The 23,376-nt window shown below is 40.0% G+C and overlaps 4 protein-coding genes across 12 annotated transcripts; 2 read left to right on the top strand and 2 right to left on the bottom strand.

Moving 5' to 3' along the window:
* Positions 1-884: 884 nt before the first annotated feature.
* On the bottom strand, positions 885-7,673 carry LOC135629501 (serine/threonine-protein phosphatase PP-X isozyme 2-like). 7 transcript variants are annotated; one of them, XM_065138029.1, is made up of 9 exons: positions 6,540-7,127; positions 5,561-6,337; positions 5,071-5,223; positions 2,927-2,989; positions 2,761-2,846; positions 2,583-2,658; positions 2,238-2,506; positions 1,410-1,488; positions 885-1,327 (listed from the first exon to the last, which is right to left on the bottom strand). In XM_065138029.1, the coding sequence occupies exons 3-9, from the start codon at positions 5,188-5,190 to the stop codon at positions 1,277-1,279; spliced, it is 744 nt and encodes a 247-aa protein (XP_064994101.1). In that variant the 5' UTR covers positions 5,191-5,223; positions 5,561-6,337; positions 6,540-7,127; the 3' UTR covers positions 885-1,276. The 7 variants fall into 7 exon arrangements, with proteins under 7 accessions (XP_064994101.1, XP_064993754.1, XP_064994634.1 ...); XM_065137682.1 differs by lacking the exons at positions 5,561-6,337; positions 6,540-7,127 and adding an exon at positions 7,145-7,673; XM_065138562.1 differs by lacking the exon at positions 5,561-6,337 and having other exon boundaries at positions 6,991-7,138.
* Positions 7,674-8,552: 879 nt separating this feature from the next.
* On the top strand, positions 8,553-13,648 carry LOC103981039 (uncharacterized). Of its 2 annotated transcripts, none has more exons than XM_065136325.1 (8): positions 8,553-8,781; positions 9,223-9,791; positions 11,131-11,247; positions 11,336-11,514; positions 11,596-11,689; positions 12,349-12,426; positions 12,655-12,756; positions 13,207-13,648. In XM_065136325.1, exons 2-8 carry the CDS (start codon positions 9,261-9,263, stop codon positions 13,336-13,338), a joined length of 1,233 nt encoding a protein of 410 aa, XP_064992397.1. In that variant the 5' UTR covers positions 8,553-8,781; positions 9,223-9,260; the 3' UTR covers positions 13,339-13,648. The 2 variants fall into 2 exon arrangements, with proteins under 2 accessions (XP_064992397.1, XP_009395893.2); XM_009397618.3 differs by having other exon boundaries at positions 8,553-9,129.
* A 933-nt stretch (positions 13,649-14,581) lies between these two features.
* Positions 14,582-15,334, top strand: LOC103981030 (cytochrome b561 and DOMON domain-containing protein At5g47530-like). The gene has a single exon (XM_009397607.3). It carries the CDS (start codon positions 14,606-14,608, stop codon positions 15,173-15,175), a length of 570 nt encoding a protein of 189 aa, XP_009395882.2. The 5' UTR covers positions 14,582-14,605; the 3' UTR covers positions 15,176-15,334.
* A 3,073-nt stretch (positions 15,335-18,407) lies between these two features.
* On the bottom strand, positions 18,408-22,298 carry LOC135627758 (FT-interacting protein 7). 2 transcript variants are annotated; one of them, XM_065134317.1, is made up of 3 exons: positions 22,117-22,298; positions 21,162-21,228; positions 18,408-21,040 (listed from the first exon to the last, which is right to left on the bottom strand). In XM_065134317.1, exon 3 carries the CDS (start codon positions 20,986-20,988, stop codon positions 18,658-18,660), a length of 2,331 nt encoding a protein of 776 aa, XP_064990389.1. In that variant the 5' UTR covers positions 20,989-21,040; positions 21,162-21,228; positions 22,117-22,298; the 3' UTR covers positions 18,408-18,657. The 2 variants fall into 2 exon arrangements, with proteins under 2 accessions (XP_064990389.1, XP_064990978.1); XM_065134906.1 differs by having other exon boundaries at positions 18,408-21,032.
* Between the last annotated feature and the right edge of the window lie 1,078 nt (positions 22,299-23,376).

Raw genomic sequence — 23,376 nt, 5'->3', positions numbered from 1 at the left:
CATTTGTTGAAACCAGAAAGTGAGGAGGAGGGCCTTCGAGACGTCTGCTTTTAGTTTCCTACGCATGGCCTGCTGCGCTAGTCCTGGTAACTTTGCTTGTTTATGAGTGTAGGCACATTCCCTCAGCTCTCATGTCCGCTTCACATCTAATAAGCAATGAATGCTGCTCTCTCTCTCTCTCTCTCTGTGTGCTCTTTTGCTTTCATATATTTTGTCTTTGCATAAAAAGGGAAGGAGTGAGACTAGCCGTGTGCTATCCATTGCAATAAAATGGTCGAGAGAGTACTTGCTGCAATTTCATCTTCTCTCTTCCACCTCGAGCGATGGTCAAATTTCAAGCTGCCATGAACGCAGAGACACTCTGGGCAAATATACTCTTTACGATGATAGGAGATGATGATGCCTGTAGGCTTACGCATGACTATTGGCGTACAAATTTCTTTTAACTATTTTTCTGTCAGAGAGCTGAAGTTGATAGGGAGGAATTATGACCATCGGTAAAGGAAATTGATATACTACATTTGTGTGTTTCTGAAGTCATATTTCGTCGAATTGTATTATTCACCTAAAGAAGACAAAATTAGAATTCAGCATTTGATACATCTTAGTTGCAGAGAGAAGGAATGCTAAATGGGGCTTCCAAGGTGCCAATGTGATGATTGACATGGTAAAAGCCTTGCACAAACTGAATAAAGGGTGATCCTTTTCTCTGTAACAATAACCTCAAGCTGTGTCCCGGCTTCCCGTGATTCTCCATTGACAACGGTCTTCCAACCCGGTGCTTCAAAAGTTCATACACTTCCCATCATTTTGGCATATCAGGCATTGTAAGTATCAAAACTTAGAGATTCCCACAATCGATAGATAGCAGTGTTTGTTTGGCATCGTCCCAAAGAATTCCCATTTATTCCTTCACATTTTGTGTAGGTAGTGCAAAAATGTTTGTATAGTTGTGTACATTTGTAACTACAAATGTACTAACCTGACCCTCGTCATGTACATTGCAACAAGGACCAGACAGAGTATGTTAAAGCTAGCCCCAGGAAATTTACCAAAAGATAATAAAGCGGAAAGAAAAAAAGCACAAGAACATCAGATTTACGTGATTCGGTCAATTAACCTTGACCTATATCCACGGACAAGTCTGGTTTTCCCGATGTGGGACTATGGGACTTACCAAACTAACAGAGTAAGCCCACCTCAGCATGGGGAAAAAAATCTGATGAGTTTGCTGCGACTTTAAACAGAGGCAGAAGTAAAGGTCTCAAGCTTGCTCTCAGAGGAAGTAATCTGGAGGTGGCTTTTTGGAAGGAATCCCTCTTGATTCCTGCATAGGAATGAATGCATGTCAACAACAAATCAAAATAGCAACAATTTTTTAAGAATAACAAAATGTTCTCGATGCAAACATGTGGTGCAGCTTCAAATACTTGGAACTGCTTATTCAGGCCCTCATCCAGCTGAAGTATAGCTGCCACATTACCACACCTAGAAGAATTCATTTAGATCGTCAGCTCTACAGAAACTACATTTTCTTCCAGTGAAGTTATACCAAGGCATTCAAGTGCAGCAGCCAGCCACATTTCTCAAAAACGATCAACTATGGAGGAAAAAAAAAAAAAGTTTTTAAGTTCTTGATGCTTTTCTATGACCATATTAACTAACTTAACCATGAACAGTGACTGCTAATGACATTCCGTTGGTGCGGGCCAAATACAAGCTATCCATGAAAATTGTAAATACATATCACAATGATGTGATCCCAAAAGTCCTTGACAGAAGAAACAAGTAACTCCAGTTTTTTCAGTAAGAAATCAGTACTTAATTCATGGAGTAGCCCAGTATTCATCATTTTCATAAAGCAAGTCACAAGTAGTAAAGATGTGTAATGGAAATATGAAGAGGAAATGAATTAACTGCAGCTGTATCTACAAGTCTTTTACTATCTGCAGGCAGTCGAGTAAGCAAGCCTCTTCCCATGCTTAGCAATACCATCAGTGGTCCCAAGATGCCAACAGCTTGTTATGCTTGGAACTAGTACATTTCCAAACTTTTACTGGTATAGAGGACCAGAAGTTCTATAAATTTGTAGTTCTCAAAAGATTTAACCAGACAGACATCAAACGGCTAGCCTCCATGGTTTACACAACATTTCTTTCCAGTCAATCTTGAAAGAAAGGTCAAGAGAAAACTAGCAAGAGACCTAACAAACAACGGAAAGATGACAAAAGAAATACCTGTAACAGTAATTAGGAGCAGACCAGACAGTTATAATCTGGTTGTTAAACATCCATTTGTATCCTTCCATAACCAACTGATGTGCACGACATATGTAATCGATATTATTTGAATGATTAAAGGACATAACAACATTCCCTCCGAACAAATAGCCTGCACCCCTGGGACTTATACCCCAGCCATCAACAGCATCTTCTGGATCTGACCATAGAAGATCACACATGCCTCCATCATGAGGAACCTCTTGCTTACGATCTATTGTTCGGATCTGTTGATCAGATAATTCTAAGAGCTTTAAACGGGAGAATAAACAAAACATATCAACCAACAGAAACATAATAGACCTGGTCTAAAGTTGTTATAGCAGGAGAAAGACCTCCATGGACACTAAAGATTTTGTTTTCAATAAGTGCTGACAGACTGCAAAACACAGAGAGAATTATAGATACAATCACCACAATAAGGAATCGCACTTTTCGAAAACTGTGACTTGAGAATAGAACAAAACATTAAGAAAATTACCTTAAGTAGTCAAAAATATCCGTGCAATATCGCCATACGTTTACTGATCCATACTTACGGAGGCACTCATCGTAGAATCCATATACCTGTTAAAAAGAAACAAATGTAGCATTTGTGGAAAAAATTAAAAAGAATTAAGGCAACTTCTACTCTTTAGATCCTTCACCTGTGTAATCTGCCGGCTTTCATGGTTTCCTCGAATAAGTGTTATGCGGTCTGGATACCTCACCTGCACAAATTTAGCAAAATGAATCAGAGTTATAAGAAAATCAATATCATGGACAGTTCAGCCAAAGAAGGGTAATAAACTGATCATGAATAGATAACTTAACCTCTATGGGTGTATGCCAATCTAAAGTCCAAAGAAAACATGGGCAACTGCATAATTACTAATTGAAGCAATGTGACCATGGGTAAAAAAGGTATATTGTCGCCATATTTACTGCCCAGCAAGCTCTATCCACAACAAGAGTGGTAACTTCCATAACAGCGAATGAAAGCAACATCTTTGAATCCTCGAGACCACAAATCACCCCAAGAAAACAAATCAAAGATTTCATCAAATAGCAAAACCACTCTAATTTCACCTTGTTGTCATGAAATTCCAACAAGGGCTGAAAAACAAGACCCCAGTATCACATCAATCGAAGCCAACCTTCTATTTTCACAGAAAGAAAATGTAATTTACCTTAGTAGATTTATGAGATCATTCAATTTCAGAATGCAATACTCGAAATGGTAGCTTAGATGCATAGACCGAATTCTACTAGATACAGTTAACTCTACCTTTGTCCTGCATTATTGGAGCTTCAACCATCGAGTTGCCTATCAACTAACCAAATTCTATTGTTTCATCGAGTGTATTTTACTTGAATTAGGCAGCCTGAGAATGTTGAAATAAGGGCTGATAAGAACCCTTCATCATTATGAGTCATGAGAGTTAGATATGTGTCCTTGTAGTACTAGATAATGGCTCTATTTCATCAGGTTATGTGGCATTTGAAGGTGAAAGGATCACTATTATCATGGACACACAAAGCTATGAATCAAGGGCAGTTGGGACACACTTAATTACATATATTAACTAAGATATCCAAATATCATTGCAAAATTCAAATGATTATATTTTCATAGGCAATCCATAATAAACTTTAGAGCCAACAAGAGTCTGTGGTTCTTCCATACATAGTAATAGTTCATTTGGTTCAATGTCTTGGTACATCATCCTGCCTGTATGGATGCTAAAGTTGTTGGTTAGTCAAGAAGGAAAGAAATATATACGTTATGTTCGTATCCAGTTTGAGGGATAGATTGAAAATATGCTTAAGAAACTGCAAAAAAGGTTTTCATTAACCACAATAAATTATGGGCTATTGGGTTCACCAAGTGATTTACCCCTCATGTGACTTTCTTAAGCTCTTCAGATGAGGAATACAAAAGGAGAATGGAATAAGATTCAAAGGTATGTTAAAATTTACAGGAGTCCTAAAATATGAAAAAAATTGCTGTTCACAGATTCACAAGAAAGTTTGCACATAAAAAAACTTTAGAATCTTTATTATGGGAGTGCCACACTAGTATACCATTAATTGACTTCAAAAATATCCACTTACTGGAAAAAGCGATAGTCTAGTTTGCTGAACTGTAGATCGCATGGATGGGTGGAACATGGAGAAGATAAACAATAAGAAACAAATTGATGATAATAGATGCAGAAACATGTCCAGAAACAGACTCAGATTTCATCAAATTAAATGCCACATCTAGGGGAATGCATCATGTAAGTTCCAAAAAACACAGAAGTTATTGCAAGGAAAACGCTTTGTGTTTTGTTTGCATAGAACCATCAAGATTTCTTATGCTAAGAATATTTGAATCCATCCAAACTTCCTCCTTACTCATTTGACCGAAGTTATCCAAAGAACTTATACCCAGATTCAAAAGAAACATCTTTCACATGATCAGATTCATTCAGCAAATCTTCCAAATAGAAGATACTTTCCAAAGAAAAAAGGGTAAAATGTCCAACCGTACAATGTATCTCATCATCTTATAATCCTCCATGGTACCTACTTACACCATCTTCAGCTTTAAGACCCTTGTTTGGATGCATTGAACTTTAAGTGCTGAAAACACCAGTTCTTGGAAGATTTACAGACACTGGGTACCACCAACTCATAAAGGGTGCATACACAAGACAGAGAGGTACTGAATCCGGACCATGCAGAAAACAAGACATACGAACAGGTCATATAACCAGTTAGCAAATTATATTTAAGAAATCTGTCATCCAATGAAAAGAGTAGCTACCTTCAACGCAAGCAGCAGCAGGAAGGTTTCAACTGAATAAAACCCACGATCAACAAAATCACCTAAAAACAAGTAATTGGTCTTTGGACATTCTCCGCCAACCTTAAATAATTCTTTCATGTCATAGAACTGCCCGTGAATGTCACCACATATCTGAGAACAAACAAGTCAGAGAGAATTAAGAAACTTCCATGCACTAAATAGGAAAATTTATGCAAAAGCTGCTTGCATGAACCAACCTAGACATACAAAATACAAGATTGAGAATATACAAATACATTAGAACATCATGTCTAATATAACGATAAACGATATGACAAATATATGAAGAAAAAAGATATGTATGTGGTATCATATATGCAAAGATTGACATGTATTTGGCATTAGAATTTAGAGCATTTAGTTACTTATCATGATATTTAAATGAAATTAGTCAATCAGTACACTTCACCAATTCATCATCAAAGCATTAATATCAGTAACACAGTACCTCCAGTGCATTTCCTCAGTCACATCCCACTGAGCCTTTTTCTTTTTCAGCTGATGCTCAATACAAATGTCACAAATTAACATATCTAACAATGAAATATACACAGTCCATATTAGATCAACTTCAAGTATAAAAAAAAAAGGTTTCCCAAAGATTTATCTAATAAGTATCCCTTTAACATACTAAAGGTATTTATTTTTTCTCAAATACTTAGAAAACTTATGACAGTGTTACCACTATGAAATATTAGATGTTGGAAAGGAAAACCAAAATGCTAAATTTCTTGACAACCAAATAACTTCTGCATTAAATTTGACCCTCAACTTTGTCGCTAGAAAGTGCAATGATATTTGCGCAAATTGACAACAACAATAAGTCATAATGCTTTAAGGTCAGCCACATTGATCTTTTATCATCATTAAGTTTTATAAAAGTAATATATTTAGTTAAATTAATTATAGTTATTTGGATAGATTCTCACCACAAATTTGTATGTATGAAGAACAGAATAGATAGAGAGGCCACAAGTAAATATAGCACACCTTAATTAAAAGCACAATAAAGGTAATTAAAAAAGATTAGGACCCTTCTGTGCTAACAAAGTTCTAAGCTTGTACCTTTCCTTGTTTGGTCTCTTTGCAGAGCGGCAACAACATTTTACCTATCATACGCTTCTTCGACTGACCCATATTATTTCTGTGTAGGTCCTTTCTGGACGGAATGAGGTTCCAATTTGGTTGATCCTTTGAAAGCAGCAAGTGAGCTATCACTTGGGTCCTTCATGGTTTAGGTAATTCAACTAAGTACATGATATATTGCATCTGACATGTCTCATATATATGCATTTACACGATATTTTACTGTTAGCTCAACTTAACCATCATTGTAAGGCAAATTTTTTTTTGATCTTTAGTTCTACTGACTTTATCATTATCTTCTGGCATTCACATCAACATAAAATCTAGCAAGTAATACTAACCTTTGCTAGTTCACCACTCAAGAGAGCAATTTCTACGTCATTTGCAAGAAAATATCAGCCTTCCCTTAATTTTGTGCAATTCAATGCCTGTGTATTTCAGAAGATTTTGACTTCAAATAATTAATCTCCTGAAAACCATTTCTAGTTGGCGGGAAGAAGACATCTTTTCCAGTCCGAAACATATGCATGTTAAATTCAAAGGTCTAGCAAATCTGACAGGAGCTGCTTTGAGGCCACTATACAGGTGAACATACATGTATTACTGCTAATAGCTCAAGACGAATGTCAGGTGCTTGATTAAAAGGCCAGTAGAACAGGTCACGGCTTGCAATCAGCATTTACCAACACGCTATTTCATGAAGAAATTTCACGATTCTAAAATAGCAAAGGCAACAACAAGATACAATTGAATACAACATGATATTAGAGCTTTACATTCTATCAAAAATACCTATTTTTACCAAAACTCAACTAGCACGAAGCTGAAGAAACCCTAAAGATTATATTTTCACTGAAGGGGCAATATTTACAAAGAAATCACCCTCGTTCGACAAAGGTACAGATTATCCCCACTCTAATGTAAGCATCTGGAAATGGATACCTACCTCAGGAAAGGGCGAAAGTTCAGCAAAGAGAAGAGACGTCGAGACTGGTTCCAGAGCGGGTCTGCCGCACCCCAATTTGAAACCCGACCTGATAAGACTGGTTCGACCCGATAGGACGACATATGTGACAGCGCCGCTCCTGGTGCTTGTTTGTTCGTGGGAAAGTTGTCCGGAGCTTCAAGCTTGCACAGGCTTTGCGTGATCATGTCGAGGTTAAAAAGGCAACAAGAGGATTGGATAGCCGGCTTTGGGTGAGCATGCGCGTTGGGGTTAAAGAGGCGGCAAGAGGACTATTAATTTTCTCGATTCGATCACAGTTGCTTTCCGGTTTCCACTGTCCTGGAGGCTCCCATTCGACAAGGTTGCAGTGTCCCGAGGGCTCAAATCGTCTTCTTTCTCCATTGATTGAATTAATTTGCTAGATTCGATCACGCTTGCTTTCCGGTTTCCACTGCCCTGGTGTCTCTCATTCGACAAGATTGCAGTGTCTCGAGGACTCATCCAATCACATGCGCCAGCCATTCCTTTGGCTTTCACAGCTGCTGCGGTGAAAGCGGCAGTACATGTGGTGTTCTTATGAGTCATGAACACTCCTTCGGTTCTGTCCGGTGCATCGCTTCGGAGGCAAGGAAAGTTCAGTGAAGCCATCATCACTCGTCGTTTTGGATGCATTTGCGTGAAAGCAGCTGGAGATTTTTTTTGGGCAATATTTCACCGTCCAAGAAGAACGGCGCGAGCACGAGGGTCCGTCGCTTGGCTGAGTCTCATGTCTGACTCGGCCTTTGGGTCTTCTTTTACGTTACATTATCACATATTATTCATTCGGCTCCTACCTACCTCCTGCACTTACCCTTGTACTTCTCTAAATCACGCAAGCAACTTGTCGTTTGTTCGAGGTTGACAACAACATGCCTCCACGACCACCCCGTTTGCCCAAACTGTCTACGACGGTTGACATCCGGCCTCTTGCTTTCTGTATCTCTATCTCCTGATTCAGCTACTCGTCTCGCGGTTGCCTCTCCTACATGCAACGCATACGAGACCCGGTCAACCTCTCCAATCATCCAAACTCCCAACCGCTTGCTGATACGATGATGCTCGAACACGGAATTTAATCGAGTTGCTGGCTCCCAAAAACAGATGACGGGTTAAAAGTTAAATTTGGTACATAGATTCTAGTGGCGTCTATTCGTTGACCCGACATTGTCTAAATTTAGAAGATTTGGGTCTTTGGTAATTAACTAGGGGAGTCCGGTATTTTCATGCCCCGATTCACATGACGATTACCGGGAAAAGTCCAAATTTGGACATCCATTACATGTCCAGCTACCCCACCACCATGGCATGTGGTCTTCTCCATCGTTCAGATTATGGTGATATCCATGCCATTGTTCGGAGTACTCGTAGGCCACCCTTGTCATCATACGACGCCGTTGTGGCATCCCGGTCTCCATCACCACCCTGTTGAATCCCCTCTCCCCCATAATTTCTCCTGTTCCCTTCCGCCTATCCGTCGTCAGATCCACCACCAAACGGAAGCTCCTTCGATTTCACAACTGGCAAGAAGATGGAAATTTTTGCTTCCTATGGCCTCGTCAATGGGATTTCTCTGTCTCTCTCCCTCTCTCTCGTGTAAGGTAATCCCTCCCAACATAAAGAAAAAGGAAAGTGGAGCTTGTTCTTTTATCGTTGTCATGCCATTCCAATCTTCGTGGAGGCGAGGTTTGCACAAGTTTATAGTCGGAAGACATCCGAGCTTTTCTTGTTTGCCCTTTCAATCTGACCCGCTTGCGATAGCTCGCATCCCTTCTTTTTCTTCTTCTTCTCTTTAGTGTCAAGATTTTCACATCAAACTGCGAGCTGTGAACTCCTATATCATTTCTCACCTTAAGACCTCCATTGTGAAAAGTTCCAACTTTTCTTCACTCTCTTTCATAAAGAGCCAAGGTTCGATTCATAGATGATGAGATCCTTCTTGTCTTCAGGTAATGCGATTATTTGCGTCTCTCTTGTGTTGTTGCTTCATGCAAATTCATTTCCTGTTTGATGCAAGTGATTTTATTGTTCTTTTCCCAAAGGAATCCACTACCAACTTTTAGAAGACAGCGAAGACAGGATGTTTGGCGCCCAAGCTCAGAGAGAAGTGTCCGATGGGTTTGTCCCGACAAGAAGACCCTATTGGATAACCTCAGCCACCCCTAGATCCAGGGCCACCACCATCACCTCTTCCATTCCCAAGAAGTCAAGCAACTTCCCTGTCAAATTCGAAGATATGTACGGGTTCACCGTCGAGGGGAACATCGACGATGTCAATGTTCTGAATGAGGTGAGGGAGAGGGTGAGGGAGCAGGGCAAGGTTTGGTGGGACCTCGAGGCGAGCAAAGGTGCAAATTGGTACCTGCAGCCGCAAATCTCATGGAATGGTGAGGGCATCAGCGTCGCCTCGCTAAAGCTGTCGAAACTTGCCAACACAATCACGTTGAAGAGGCTCATCAGGAAGGGGATACCCCCGGTGCTGAGGCCAAAGGTGTGGCTTTCCGTATCTGGTGCGGCAAAGAAGCGATCCACGGTGCCTGAGAGCTATTATGATGATCTGATCAGAGCTACAGAAGGGAAAATCACAGCTGCCACACGACAAATCGATCATGTGAGTTCTTGATTCTCATGGTATACCAAAATATAAAATTGAGTTAGTATGATTTGCTTTGGGCATGATATATTATCTTAAAAATTGGTTTAGAATGTTGTATGGTTTTTTTGGATATGATGCCTAGGAGTACTCCATATCACAAAATCGTATCTTTCCTCCTTCAAAAGGATGTCAGATCTCATGTCAACTCTGTTATCATGTGCTTATCGGAGAGTTCATATTTCACATGAACTGCAAAACAAAAACAAATGAGTTAAGCATTCCTCACTAACATGTAGCTTAAATACACATGAAAAGTTTAACAATGGTGATGCCTTGGAATCCAAATAGCAGTGATGGAAGATTTCAGGTTTTATTGGCAATATATCAAGGTTGTTCATCGTGGATGTGGATGTTGTTCATGCTAACAATATTGCACCACTCCATTATTGTAGCAATTTTGGGGGCACGGGGGGAGAAAGGCTTTGCCAGTGCAAATGTGCAGTTGTTTGTGTCCATCTGTATCCGTAATAATCATGAGTTAGAAGTGTTGAGATATCCTAGTGATTAATGCAGTGTCTGCATAATTAATAGGTTCAACTCCATGTAAAGGTATTTTGTAAGACATCAAATGTAATGAATGAAAAATAATTAAAAACAACTGAGGAATTTTATAGAAGCAAAACGTGTCTAGGTGATGAGTTGGAAATGAGAAATGCACATACTCCTGCATTTGATAGGACAGTTTATAGATGTGACAGTTGGTCATAATTCTAAGAGCATCATATTATAACTAGTAAATCTTCCAAAGAAACTACATCATACTATCATCTTTTCATCCGGTTGCTGGTTTTTAGCCATGTTAGTTATCGTCACACTAATATCTTCTACTTTAAGAGAGTTTGTAACCAGTGAATTTTATGAGTTTCTTCCTAGAGCCACGCATCCAGGTTGTTTATTTCATTTGAAGCATAGAAGCAGTTGTGATAATCCATGTGTTCCAACGGAAAAAAGTTTCTTTGGAAATCGTGAAAGTACTACTAGAGTTGGATATGTCATTATATATCATTGTCGCAAATCTTATGAAGGTTTAACATTTTGGTTTAGTGCCGGTCTTGACACTCTGCCAGACCATATGGTCTGTAAACCAATCTGAACTGCCCAATTATCACTGAAGAAAATTATTTTTAAAAAATATTGACCCAAAAACAAGCTATATGGTGTGATACTAGTTGTTGGTTGAACTGGTAAGAATGTGCCAGTATATGCCAACTCAAGCAGTGTTTATAATCTTGATTCCTATGGCTTTTTAATTCACGATTTTACTAACTTAATCAATACCATGGAATACATGCAGGATCTTCCAAGAACTTTTCCCTCTCATCCATGGTTAGACAGCCCCGAAGGTCAGGCATCACTTCGGCGGGTCCTTGTTGTGTATTCTTTCCGGGATTCAGATGTTGGTTATTGCCAGGTAAATGGAGTTTGCCTTTTCATTTGATACTAAAATAAATGTGTTGCAGTTCCTCTAATACATTGGAAAATTTTAACTGCTCTTGCAGGGTCTAAATTATGTAGCTGCCTTACTGCTGCTAGTAATGAAAACAGAGGAAGATGCTTTTTGGTTGCTTGCTGTCCTCTTGGAAAATGTATTAGTGAATGACTGCTACACTGATAACCTTTCCGGATGCCATGTGGAGCAAAGGGTATTTAGAGATCTTCTTGCAAAAAAGTGCCCCAGGTAACTTCCATGCTTCTATGCTTCCAACTCTATGCTCATTACTTTAATGTCCATGACCAGTTCATTTTTTTTACCATTCAGGATAGCAGCCCATTTGGAAGCTATGGAGTTTGATGTTTCTCTTGTAGCCACAGAATGGTTCCTATGCCTCTTCTCAAAGAGCTTACCTTCAGAGGTGACATAAAATTTAAGCAATTTTTAATGATTTGCCAATAGACGTGAGACCGAAAAAGACCAAGAAATATTTGCTGTATAATCTGTATGCAACATAGTAACATATTATACTAATTTCATTGATGTGTAGAATATTTAGCATAACTACTTACGTTCAGAGGTGACATAAAATTTGAGCAATTTTTAATGATTTGCCAATAGATGTGAGACCCAAAAGGACTAAGAAAGATTTGCCATATAATTTGTATGCAACATAGTAACATATTATACTAATTTCATCGATGAGTAGAATATTTAGCATCACTTATGTGGATTGTCTAAGCTACCTTTGGCCCAACTTGTTATGAAAAAAGAAAAAGACTTTTGGTGTTTATGTATGCTAATTAGTTAAACTTAGTAGTCTAGTATCTTTGATTGACTACTAGGCAATGAGTTTACTAGACACATTTGCTTTGAGAACAGTCATAATCTGTAAGTCATAACTTCTACTTAAATGCAAGTTTGTCCACAATCTCATGCGAGAGAGAGAGAGAGAGAGAGAGAGAGAGAGAGAGAGAGAGAGAGAGCATCTAAATGTGAGAACTAACATCATATTTAACTATGTCAATTAAAATTTTCTTATCATCTCTTTGAAATATTAATTATAGAAGTTTTTTTCAGACAACACTACGGGTTTGGGATGTTCTGTTCAACGAGGGGGCAAAGGTTCTTTTCCATGTTGCCCTGGCATTCTTTAAGGTATATAATTGTATGTTTTGTGTTGTTCTTTTATAGGTAAACTCATTTGCTTTGAGAAATTTTCGAAGCACTTCTTTTAAATATAGCAATGAAAGGTCATCGATTTATAGTATATTACGCATGAAGAAAGAAATTACATGCAATCTGTTTTGGATAGAACAGCATTCGATAGGACTATAATTTGTCCTTCATCATGGTCATGCTTTAACAATCTCCATGTTACCACAGATGAAGGAAGAAGAGTTGCTACAGGCCCTTCAAATCGGCGAGGTAATTGATATTCTGCAAACGACCACCCATCATCTATACAACCCTGATGAATTGCTGAGGGTATGAACATTTCCTTATTTTGCTGCCAGCAATGGAAGTTCTTTTATCATAGTTAGAGCATCTGCAATTATATTTTGTTAGGCCATTTATTGTGAGTTCAAATAGCATTCTTGGCTCCTCTCTTGAATTCTATTGGTTGGAGTTTAATAACATTGAAAGAAAATATCTAGCATTGTCTTCCTTACTTGGCATTGGAAAATAGTGAGAGGAATATTTTGTACGGTAGCTCGTGAGAACTGTATCGAGTTACCTCCTGGATGCCAATTCTCGGAACCTTAATTATTGTCTGTCAGTGGTTGTCTGCCTGAGGAGCTCAGATGAGTGGAATAGTTTGAGTCGTATGAGGTTTCCGCCATGTTTTAAATGGCAGACTCAAGATAAGAACAGCGGTGACTGACCAATTTTTGAACAAGAAGTGACCATGGTGATTTATCCACTGTTTCATTGCAGGTAGCTTTTGAAAAAATTGGTTCTATGACTAGCAACACAATCACAAAGGAAAGGAAGAAACAGGAACCAGCTGTCATGGCTGAGCTCGACCAAAGGCTGAGACGACTCAATATGTTGAAGACAAACGAGTGATAGATACACTGGAGCGAAACCAGACATTCAAACTTGGCCGGTCGATGCTACTGCGGAGATGGTAGAAGGTTTCGTCCCAATGTGCGAAGACCGGAGATTAAAATAGCAAAGTGAGATTATTTCATAGATATCATGACTTGGGTTCGGGGTAATAACCAGCCTGATAAAATTTTCTGTAGTCGTGTAAAAAGAATTTGCTCCACTGTGAAAGAAAGGAAAGAAAGAACAATCTAAAGATAGAACATGCCAAAAGAAGCCTTAGCATTATAAGTTTCGCTACAGTTTTATGCAATTAATGGTGACTGATTCAGTCCGCTATTGTCATTACTCGTGTTTCCTATCACAGATAAAAATTAAAGCCCGCTGCCCGTTCCTCCAAACATTACAACTATCACTGGCCCTTCCACTTGGTTTGACGCGACTGATGGTGACTGACGTTTCGTGGAAAGGGAATTCCATCCATGATCATAAGCTTTCCTAAAGATCAGCATCAGAAGGTCAAGTCATGTTACGATCGAGTAAAACCTCATGCTTCGGTCCCAGAAGGACGACACTGTTCGAACACCATGGCTTCCATGCAAGCCCCGCCATTCGCGTGGATTGCAGCCATGGCGTTTCGTTCATGACTTCTACTTGACACAAACTGCAACGGTTCAAGTTGGATAACTGTGTAAGGATCACGTAGTTCGTCCAATGAAACTCTGTTCTTTCTTCTTCTTCTTACTGATCTTGTCCAAGGAGCAACAAATGATTCAAGAAGAATCAGGAATCGCGCAATATCTACCTATCCGATCTTACTGATGAGATCCAGCCTCGCTTTCGCTTGATTAATCTTCCAGCGCAAGAGATCACAAGATTCCAGACCTCGTCAATACTACTTGTGATGCTGACCGCATTCCCTTCGGGAACTGAAGCAAATATCATATACAAAGACAAGACAGACACGCGCACGGAGTATATTATCTCCCGCAATGCATGCACGTGAGCACTTGGAGACATGATACTCCGTACTGGCCTGCTGCCCACAAGGTCTTGCTCGGTCTGATGACGCTGCAACTCAAACGGGTAGAGGGTTGCTCAACAAAGGCGGGAAAGATGTTGCAGGATGATCTGGAAGAAACATATTTAACTGTTCTACCGACTCTGAAGGAAAAGTCTCGTCTCCACAAGCTCATTTCGGTGGTTTCAGAACCACCTCACCTATCTTCAACCACATGCTATGCTTAAGAACCCAGCCGAGACCCCTCCCTTGCTCATCGAACCCCAAATGGCAACTCCATTCAAACTCCTCTGTTTTCTCTTCGCACTAACGTCCTCCACGTCCCTTCTCCCTTCTTCCTGCGCTCAAACCTGCTCCGGTTACACCTTCTCTGACAACAAAGTCTTCAGCTCATGTACTGACCTCCCTCGCTTGGGTGCCTCCCTCTACTACGACCGTGATGCCTCCGCGAACACGGTGTCCGTTGCATTCAAGGCCCCTCAGACCTCCACCGGTTGGGTTGCATGGGGACTCAACCCAAACGCCACCAAGATGGTCGGCTCGCAGGCCATCGTCGCATTTCTCCACTCCAACGGGAGCATGATGGCCTACCCGACGCAGCTTGATAGCTACGCCCCGTCGATGGCCCCCGCGGCGCTGAGCTTTCCGGTGAACGACGTGTCGGCGGAGTATGTCAACAAGGAGATGATCATCTTCGCTACCTTGGGGCTCGTCGGTGGAGGCACCAAGTTCAACCAGGTCTGGCAGGAGGGCAGCACTGTGTTGAATGACGTACCCAAGGCCCATTCTACCCGCGGCGACAACATCAAATCGTTGGGCACTATCGATTTCCAGTAAAACTGTAGCAGGCGTACCACGGCAGCTGTTGTCGAGTGAATTGCTTCTACAGTGATGTGTGTTAGCCAGTTGCTTTGTCATACGAGCTTGCGTGATTGTGTCATTCTTAGTTGTAACGGGATATACTCGATATAAATTCGGTACCGTACTTTGTTTCTACTCTCACCGGTGGATGGAGCTCGCTCTGAACAATGGAACTCGATATAACCATTGGATGCCGAGACATTCATGCAACCAATCAGGTACACCAGAATCCGAGGAAATGTCCCTGGGAGACGGTGGTTCTTTTCAGACTGCGTGGTGTCGAAGGCAACTGCAGGCATGCACAAAAGAGTATCCGTTTGGAGCATAAAATCATAATCATATTATTATATTTTTTAAAAAATTAAATAATAATAATAATAATATATTTTAGTATCATTCAAATCATAGAACTCACTATATAGACAAATCCCTACAACACAACAACAATATTGATATATTAACTCGTCTTTTTATCTTTTTTATTGAAGAATCTCGCCTAATAAAATAGAGACACAAACGAGATTCATAATATTATTATTATTCGTTTAAACAAGCATCATAATACTTTTATAAGCTGCTCACAATCTCTATTCTAAGAAAATATTTTTTAAGGAGGCTTTAGTAAATGAATAAGTAATCATTAAGGTGGTCATTAAATTCTCAATTGACTTTTTTTTCAACTTTTTCTCTAATCATTCATTATTTTATTTTGATATGTTTGGAACTATGAGAACACTTATCATTATTAAAAAAGAAGGTTACTATGTTGTTATCACAAAATATTTTTAGCGATCTAACAATTGAGTTAACCATACCAAGTTTTAAGATGAAATTCTATAACTATACATCTTGATTTGTGACCTCAAAATATGTAATAAATTTATCTTATACAAGCGATTGTTTTATATTTTTTTCAAGAAATCATCCATTTAGCTAACAAAAATATAAATTTTGGAGTAAACTTCTAACTATTAAGATAATTTACAAAATCAACATGTGAATATTATATTATTTTAAGTTAATCTGATCTCTTATATACGAGCATATAATCTTTCGTCCTCTATAGATATTGTATCATTATTTTATATTTTTTCATATTATATTCTTAGGTTGCTCTCATAATATTCTAACTACAAAATGGATATATGGTTTCACATAGATTTTATAATATAATAAACTTTCTCATGACACTAGCCTTAATTAAAATTTTCACATCTAGTAACAAGCATATGTTACTAGATTTCTTAACTACTCGATTAATATATATTTTCTAAAATTATATATATCCTTTAATATCTCAATACTAATAATATAAGTTACTTTATTCATATCAATCATTTTAAAAATTTTAATATAATAAACTAAAATTATTAATGATAAACAAAATATCATCCATTCCATACAATATAATAATGTTGCTCTGGTTAACCTTTCCCCGTAATAAATTTTATTCATGTCATTCGAGGATTACAGCCAGAAACAATATAGGTGAATGATTCGTGTCAGGGCTTCGATTTTAGACGAACAAAAATGGTTTCGAATTGATTGATTTGATGTCATTGTGGCACGGCAAAATTGAAGATAGAGCACGATGAGACTGGATGCCAGGCCTGTGCCTGTGCATCAACAACTGTGGATTCTTTGCAAGTGCCGCGACCATGAATATGTGCTCAAGTGCCATTCTGAAATGGTTCAGGAGCAGGCCAAGCTTGCTGCATCCTCCATCGACGATCTTCTGAACGGCAGTGGTAGCGACAGCGGACGACGACCGAGTGCCTCCTGCAATCTCTGCCGAAACAAATGCACGAATCGGCGGTGTGTCTGAGCAGTATAACCCGCATCCACGAAGAAATGGTATGGAGAGTCATATTAGGTTTTCTTGATCCGAATTCTGCTTTTTAGCAGCGTTTGTATTTTAGGCAAACCTATACATACCCCTGCACGCATTGCTATCGATGCTGTGAGACCGACCAACATGCTATCGACATTACGAACATCGTGTCTGCCAACACAAGTAATTATTCACTACCTGATTCGAAGTAATTATTCTTTTTTAAACCATGCAATTCCTAGCCTATCCAGAGACGATATGCGACTACTCAAATACGATCGAATTCCAAAACCTTATGTCCCCCCACAAAACACACAGACATTTCATATATTAAAGACAGATTACACAACTCAGTATTATTTGGAACCTTACCCTACGGACAATCTGATACCGAGTTTTACGCGCTGTGACTTGAATCAAGTATAAGGTTTCTAAAACAATATACTCAGAATTACAACAACAACAACAATAACAACAACAACAACAAAAGAAAAGGGGAAAGACCAAGTAAAAAGACTACAATAGGAGCGACCGAACATCATGTCCCACGCTGAATGTTAGCCCCACGATAGGACGGTGAGGTTAGCATTTAGTCCAATCAATTTTCACAAGGGACGCCATCCAGTTGTCAAGTCACAGCAATTATAGATCGTAACAAAAGAGCTAGAAGATCTTGTCATCCAGTCGTCTTAGTCACAGCAATAATAGATCGTAGCAACATTATGTGCACATGCAACTGATGCACCTTAGGATGTTCATACAAAGTCAGTAAGAAACTTGATTCAAAACACAGGTCCACACTGAGAGGCTGCAACAGAAATAAAAGAGCATCATAAATTGGGCTTCTTCCAAACAACGAGCCAAAAAAGGCTGCAGGAGATGCTGCAGCCTTTCCCAGAATCACATGGTCAGCTTAGACTCGATAAAAACCTGACTTGAACAACCAATAATCCCATTCACTCGGAAACCCGGTGGAAAAATGATACAAAAACCTGCAGGTCACACGGCAATAAAACTGATACCTTTTCCTTTTCTTTTTTACAAACATGAAAATACAACCTATCAATTCCAATATCAAGTTTAACAAAAGGCTTTCTACTGGTTTTGCCACTATCACATTGTCTAATGAGCATATGCAAAATCTACCTTAAAACTTCAGTAGCTCCCTTATAGCAACTCCATGAGATCAGCTACAGAGCAACTGGAATCCAATAAAAAATAAATTACCTCACTCAAGTCTGGTCAGGCTCAAACAGCTCACAACATGCTCTTACTAAAGCATTATATTTATAGATAGTGAAGAAGGCTGAGACATAAATGTTCCACGGATTAACAGAGAAAACATCTAATATAGGTAACACATCGAAAAGCAAAATATAAGAAAAACATTGGATTAACAGCGAAAACATCTAAGATAGGTAGCACATTGTAAAGAAAAATATAACAAAAACATGAAATACGTAAGGTAGATAACTAAGACCAGCATACACACAAAGATTCACATCATACTCCAGTTGTCCATTGAACGATAGCTGATTGAATTTCATCAGATTTAACCTGCAGCATCTTGAGATCGAACTGGAACAGCCTATCAGAAAACAGACATCTTCATATGGGCAACCAACTCTCATAACATGCTATCTGTTCTAGCAGGCAATCTTCTGAAAAAGTTTAGAGGCACTGATGGAAGCTTATGCCGGAACCTTGGGTGCCTCAACACGTACAAACCTGTTAAAAAAGCAACAACACGGAATGGTGTAACATAGAGAACAACAGCAGCAACCAAGCAGAATGTCACAAACAAAGCAGTTGCTCTAGGGTCCCGCCAGCTCAACAGAGATTGTAACCTTTCCCCTTGTGTCGCCAGGTCACCAACAACAGTTTGTATTCTACCTGCAACGCTCCTTAAACGATCATATCTCATCCTCACAATGTCAGGTGGACGGGATGTGGGAAAAGTATCAAACTCCTCATCAAGCTCGTCAGGGTGTGCAGTGTCTGCATGTGACAACCGAGTGTCCATGTAAGGAGGCTGCCGTGGTCGCCAACGAAAGTACCAGACTCCAATCAAGAACAGGTACAGGAAAATTGTTGGGAGTATCAATTCCGGGTATAAGATCAAGATGACAAAGAGGACATGGATCAAAATTGTAGTCAAAGGATTCTTCCAATGGCAAATCTGATCAAACCACTTTCCCACAGCAACCAGAGGACTTAAGACGCCCATGATTCTGAAAAAATTCGCTTTGCTCTTTCGCATACTCCACATGTGAGAATCCACATCCAACATATATTCAACAACCTCCTTCCTCAAGGGTGGCTCTGCACGGCTCAATCTCATTGATACTATCTGTGTGGCCTGATGTCGCAAATTATCAAGCTGCATGACAGACAATGGATGGAGGTAATGCATCTTTGGCAGCAACGGCTGGGAATACATATGCAAAATATTAAGAAGAGAAGAACATGTAAATCGGACAGCCAGCTGGACTTCACCCATTTTCTTTACTCCCGAAGGAAGCAAAACAATAAGAGGATAAGAGTGGGTGTAAACTCTGTCAGTTTCAAGCGTAGACAGGCGGATCCGCACCTTCCCAATCCTAGTATCCCTTGTACCAGCCGCTTTCTCCCCTCCTTGCAAGTGACAGTTGTCAAACACACCTATTGTAATGACAGTACATGGGTCGTATACCTCCCAAGTGTACTGCTCATTCCACTTTGGAGCAAAACTATCTATGATAGTCCTTGTACGGACCCATTTCTGTCCATATTTAGCGACACAGTATGCATCTGTCGTTCCCCGGCCATCCTTGGTCTTCATTGGCAACAGCCCCTGAGCACTCAAGATACCAAGTTCCAAAACCCCTATGCTCGGCTTCCACAATTGTTTCGCTGTTGGCCTGAGATCACTGCTGTAGTGTGTTGACTCGTCTAAAACATGGTAACCTCCTTCCAGACATATCCTCAAATGAATCCGACTAGAGAACTTCACCTCCTTTTTCTTCTGGTCACCCTCAACAATCACATGTTTCTCAAGGTTATACCATCTGCTATTGACTGGCTTGTAGTCCAACCTTCTGTCTATCTTCTGTAAGGAAATTACTGCTTTCCCTAATACCTCATCTTTGTTGGGTGCCACTCGGTCTTCGACACTCAAGACCAAGTGCTCCTCAAATGGTTCTGCTGCTACAAACATCAAATCCTCATTCCACATAGGATTTAGGGTCCTGCTTTGTGATATTCTAGTTCTCAGAGCCTGGTTCCCAAGCATAACTTTAACAAAGACCTCAGGGAACCTATTCTTTTCATAAGGTATTAAATCCTGGGCTTCAATGACATTAACCCTTAAATACCAAAGCTTGGGTGTAAGGTAAACCTTTGACCTTATGTTAGCAAGTCCATCGCTGGGGATAGTGGCAGCATCTGAATGCCAAGAATCAGGGAATGCTTCATCAGCTTGAGTACCCATCCAGACAGCCAACATCAGCTCCCCCTTACCTTTGTCCCCTTTCCGATCCTCCAATCTGTACCACTGCGGAGCCAATGGACTGTCAGGAGGAACCCGCTTCGGTACCTCAGTAAGATCAAACAGGACTCTTCCAATGAAATCATCCTTGATGAAATCCTTGTCCTTTACAATGACTTCAAGAACTGAGGCTTGGATTCGGTCCTTGGAAAAGGCAAAGACCTGGTTCCATTCAGGATTAGTCTTCTTCTCAAAATGACGGGTTGTACCTTTGTAGTTCCCAAGTTTCACCTCAACATAGGGGTCACAGCTTCCAGTTACATCTTTTGGTGGAAGGTCCTTGGCTTTCACCACACGCACGTAGAGGTACTGCATCTGCTCAACGAGATCATAGGTGGTGGTGAGCTTGTCACCAGAAACTCCACCACCACCAAGGTGAGGAGAAGTCTCCTTTAAGGAGTACTCCTCGGGACGTAAAGGTCTCTGCATCATCTAAAACTGTAGCGAGCGGAGTAAACAACTTTGGGAAAATTTTCCTGTTCAACTTAGAAGTCGAGACGGAGAAAACGTGAAAGAAATTAGAAAAGATATCTGACACAAATCGGGGCTAGTAAAAAGAAGGCAAAACCCCCCGACTGGATGATGAAGGAAGATTAGAAACTTACTTGGGAAGAGGCAGCACCCTCACGCGTTCACATGAAATCCGCCCGCGAACATCGAAACTAAAACGGACTAGTAGAAAGAAATCAAAACAACACCAGTAAGGTCACCATTATGCACCATGGATAGAAGTTCGACTGAGCATCAAAGCACAGACATGCAGCAGGGAAAAATCTCTAGCAACGCAGGATGAGATGTTGAAAGCGTCAAGAAGATGAGCCCAAAAAATGGACAAATGTCCCTTGAAACTTAATGAGTATGAACAACAATGAAACCTAATTCTTAACAACCATGTTCTAGATAGACAAAAAAAGAAAAATTGCTCATTCTGATGCCTTGGGAGAAAAAAAGAAAGGAAGGAAGACATAGCCAACCAAGAAGGGGAAGAGTACACTATCCAAGCTAGAAAACATACGACAAGCTCGAACAGAGCACTCCCCCTCCAACAAAAGGCATCTTAATATCTGATATGAAAAACATACAACAAGCTCGAACAGAGCACTCCCCCTCCAACAAAAGGCACCTTAATATCTGATGCCTTGGGAGAAAAAAAGAAAGGAAGGAAGACATAGCCAACCAAGAAGGGGAAGAGTACACTATCCAAGCTAGAAAACATACAACAAGCTCGAACAGAGCACTCCCCCTCCAACAAAAGGCACCTTAATATCTGATATGAAAAACATACAACAAGCTCGAACAGAACACTCCCCCTCCAACAAAAGGCACCTTAATATCTGATATGAAACGGGAAACGGGAAAAATATAAAGAAGAAATAGGGATACAAATTATATATATGGTAAAATGGAAAAAAAGAAAACATGGATCGCAATCGAACATTGACCCCCCCAGCCCCCCCGCCCTCCCCACACCAAAAAAAAGCAGAAAGGAGCAACGAGAAGATTCGAGGAAAAGAAAGCAAGGAAAGAAAAAGATACAGAGAAAGCGAGACGAATCCAGACCTAGAACGATTGCAATCCTGGCGAACACTCGAAATCGTTTTCTCCGAGCCTTTGGTTTCAAGCCCTACTCAGCTTTATCATCGGTAAGAAAGGAAAGGAAAGGAAAGGAAGAGTCCGGAACAGGAAGTGGGAAGCGAACTCACACTCCTCGCTTATGCTGAAGGAGCGTGTCTTAAGGCAAACCCACAAACCCTCCTCCGCTCACTTTTTATATAAACCGAGTTTCCCTTTTTCTCTTTGCTTTTTAACGATTGTTACGGTGGCTTCACATATTCTCTCTCCCATCCAAAAATTTGGAAATGCCTGATTTACTACTATCTCGCTCACTAATCCAACGGTGGCGTCAGTGAAGTGACAGTATAACCCCCCAAACGCAAAAAACATTGTCGTGGTCCCTTTTCTTTTTTTCCAACAAGACTTAAAAGTCATTTTTCAGATTTATAAAAACATAATCGAAAAAATATTTTTAAATGTTGTGGTAGTAGTAGTAGTGGCATATGTGATTATCGATCCTAATTTTTCGGAATCATACTTGCAACAATCTTATTCACAAGATAAATATTCCTAGAGTCTAGGAATATATATATATATATATATATATATATATATATATATATATATTAAGAATACTCTAAAGAATATTCTCCCTCCAACTCCGGATCTATTTTCCTTGGTGCATTAATTAATTCTCGTCTGGTTAGAAATATTGATGGTATCAATTCTTTAATTTTAAATTTAGAAACCAATCTTATTGCATGAAATATAGGGATGGACGATTTTATCCTCGACCACTGGTACCTCCACATCTCGGCGGGCCGTCGGGTCCCGGAGGAGGCAAAGAAAGAAAGCTGTTGATCATTTCCCACTTCCTGCTTCGACGGCCCTGATCGAACGTCAGGATAGGGCAGGTGAAATGACGAATGAGAGATGAAAAAGAGAATATTAATATTAAAAAAAAAAAAAAAGGAAAGCGAAGTGAAGTGAAGTGAAAGGGAGGGAAACGTGGCGGCCCCACCCCCCCCCCCGACCTCATCGAATGGCTCGCGTCGTTATCCGTCCGTGGTCTCACCGTCTCCTCCGGCCCTCACTCGCGGTCCCCTCTAATTTAATTCATCATAGCGATGGATGGGTGATGGGCTGCTTAATCGGTATTATGTTCGTTCCTCCTCCTGCAATACCGTCAAAAAGCTAAAACTGGCTATAAAAAGAAAGAAAAAAAAGTAAGAGCTGCGACGTGTATACTACTAACCCGAAGAAGCC

Source organism: Musa acuminata, chromosome BXJ1-1 (assembly GCF_036884655.1).
Source record: "Musa acuminata AAA Group cultivar baxijiao chromosome BXJ1-1, Cavendish_Baxijiao_AAA, whole genome shotgun sequence".
Classification (NCBI taxonomy): Eukaryota; Viridiplantae; Streptophyta; class Magnoliopsida; order Zingiberales; family Musaceae; genus Musa; species Musa acuminata.
Note: the sequence above shows the minus strand (reverse complement) of the source record. Positions and strands in the feature narration are given on the sequence as shown.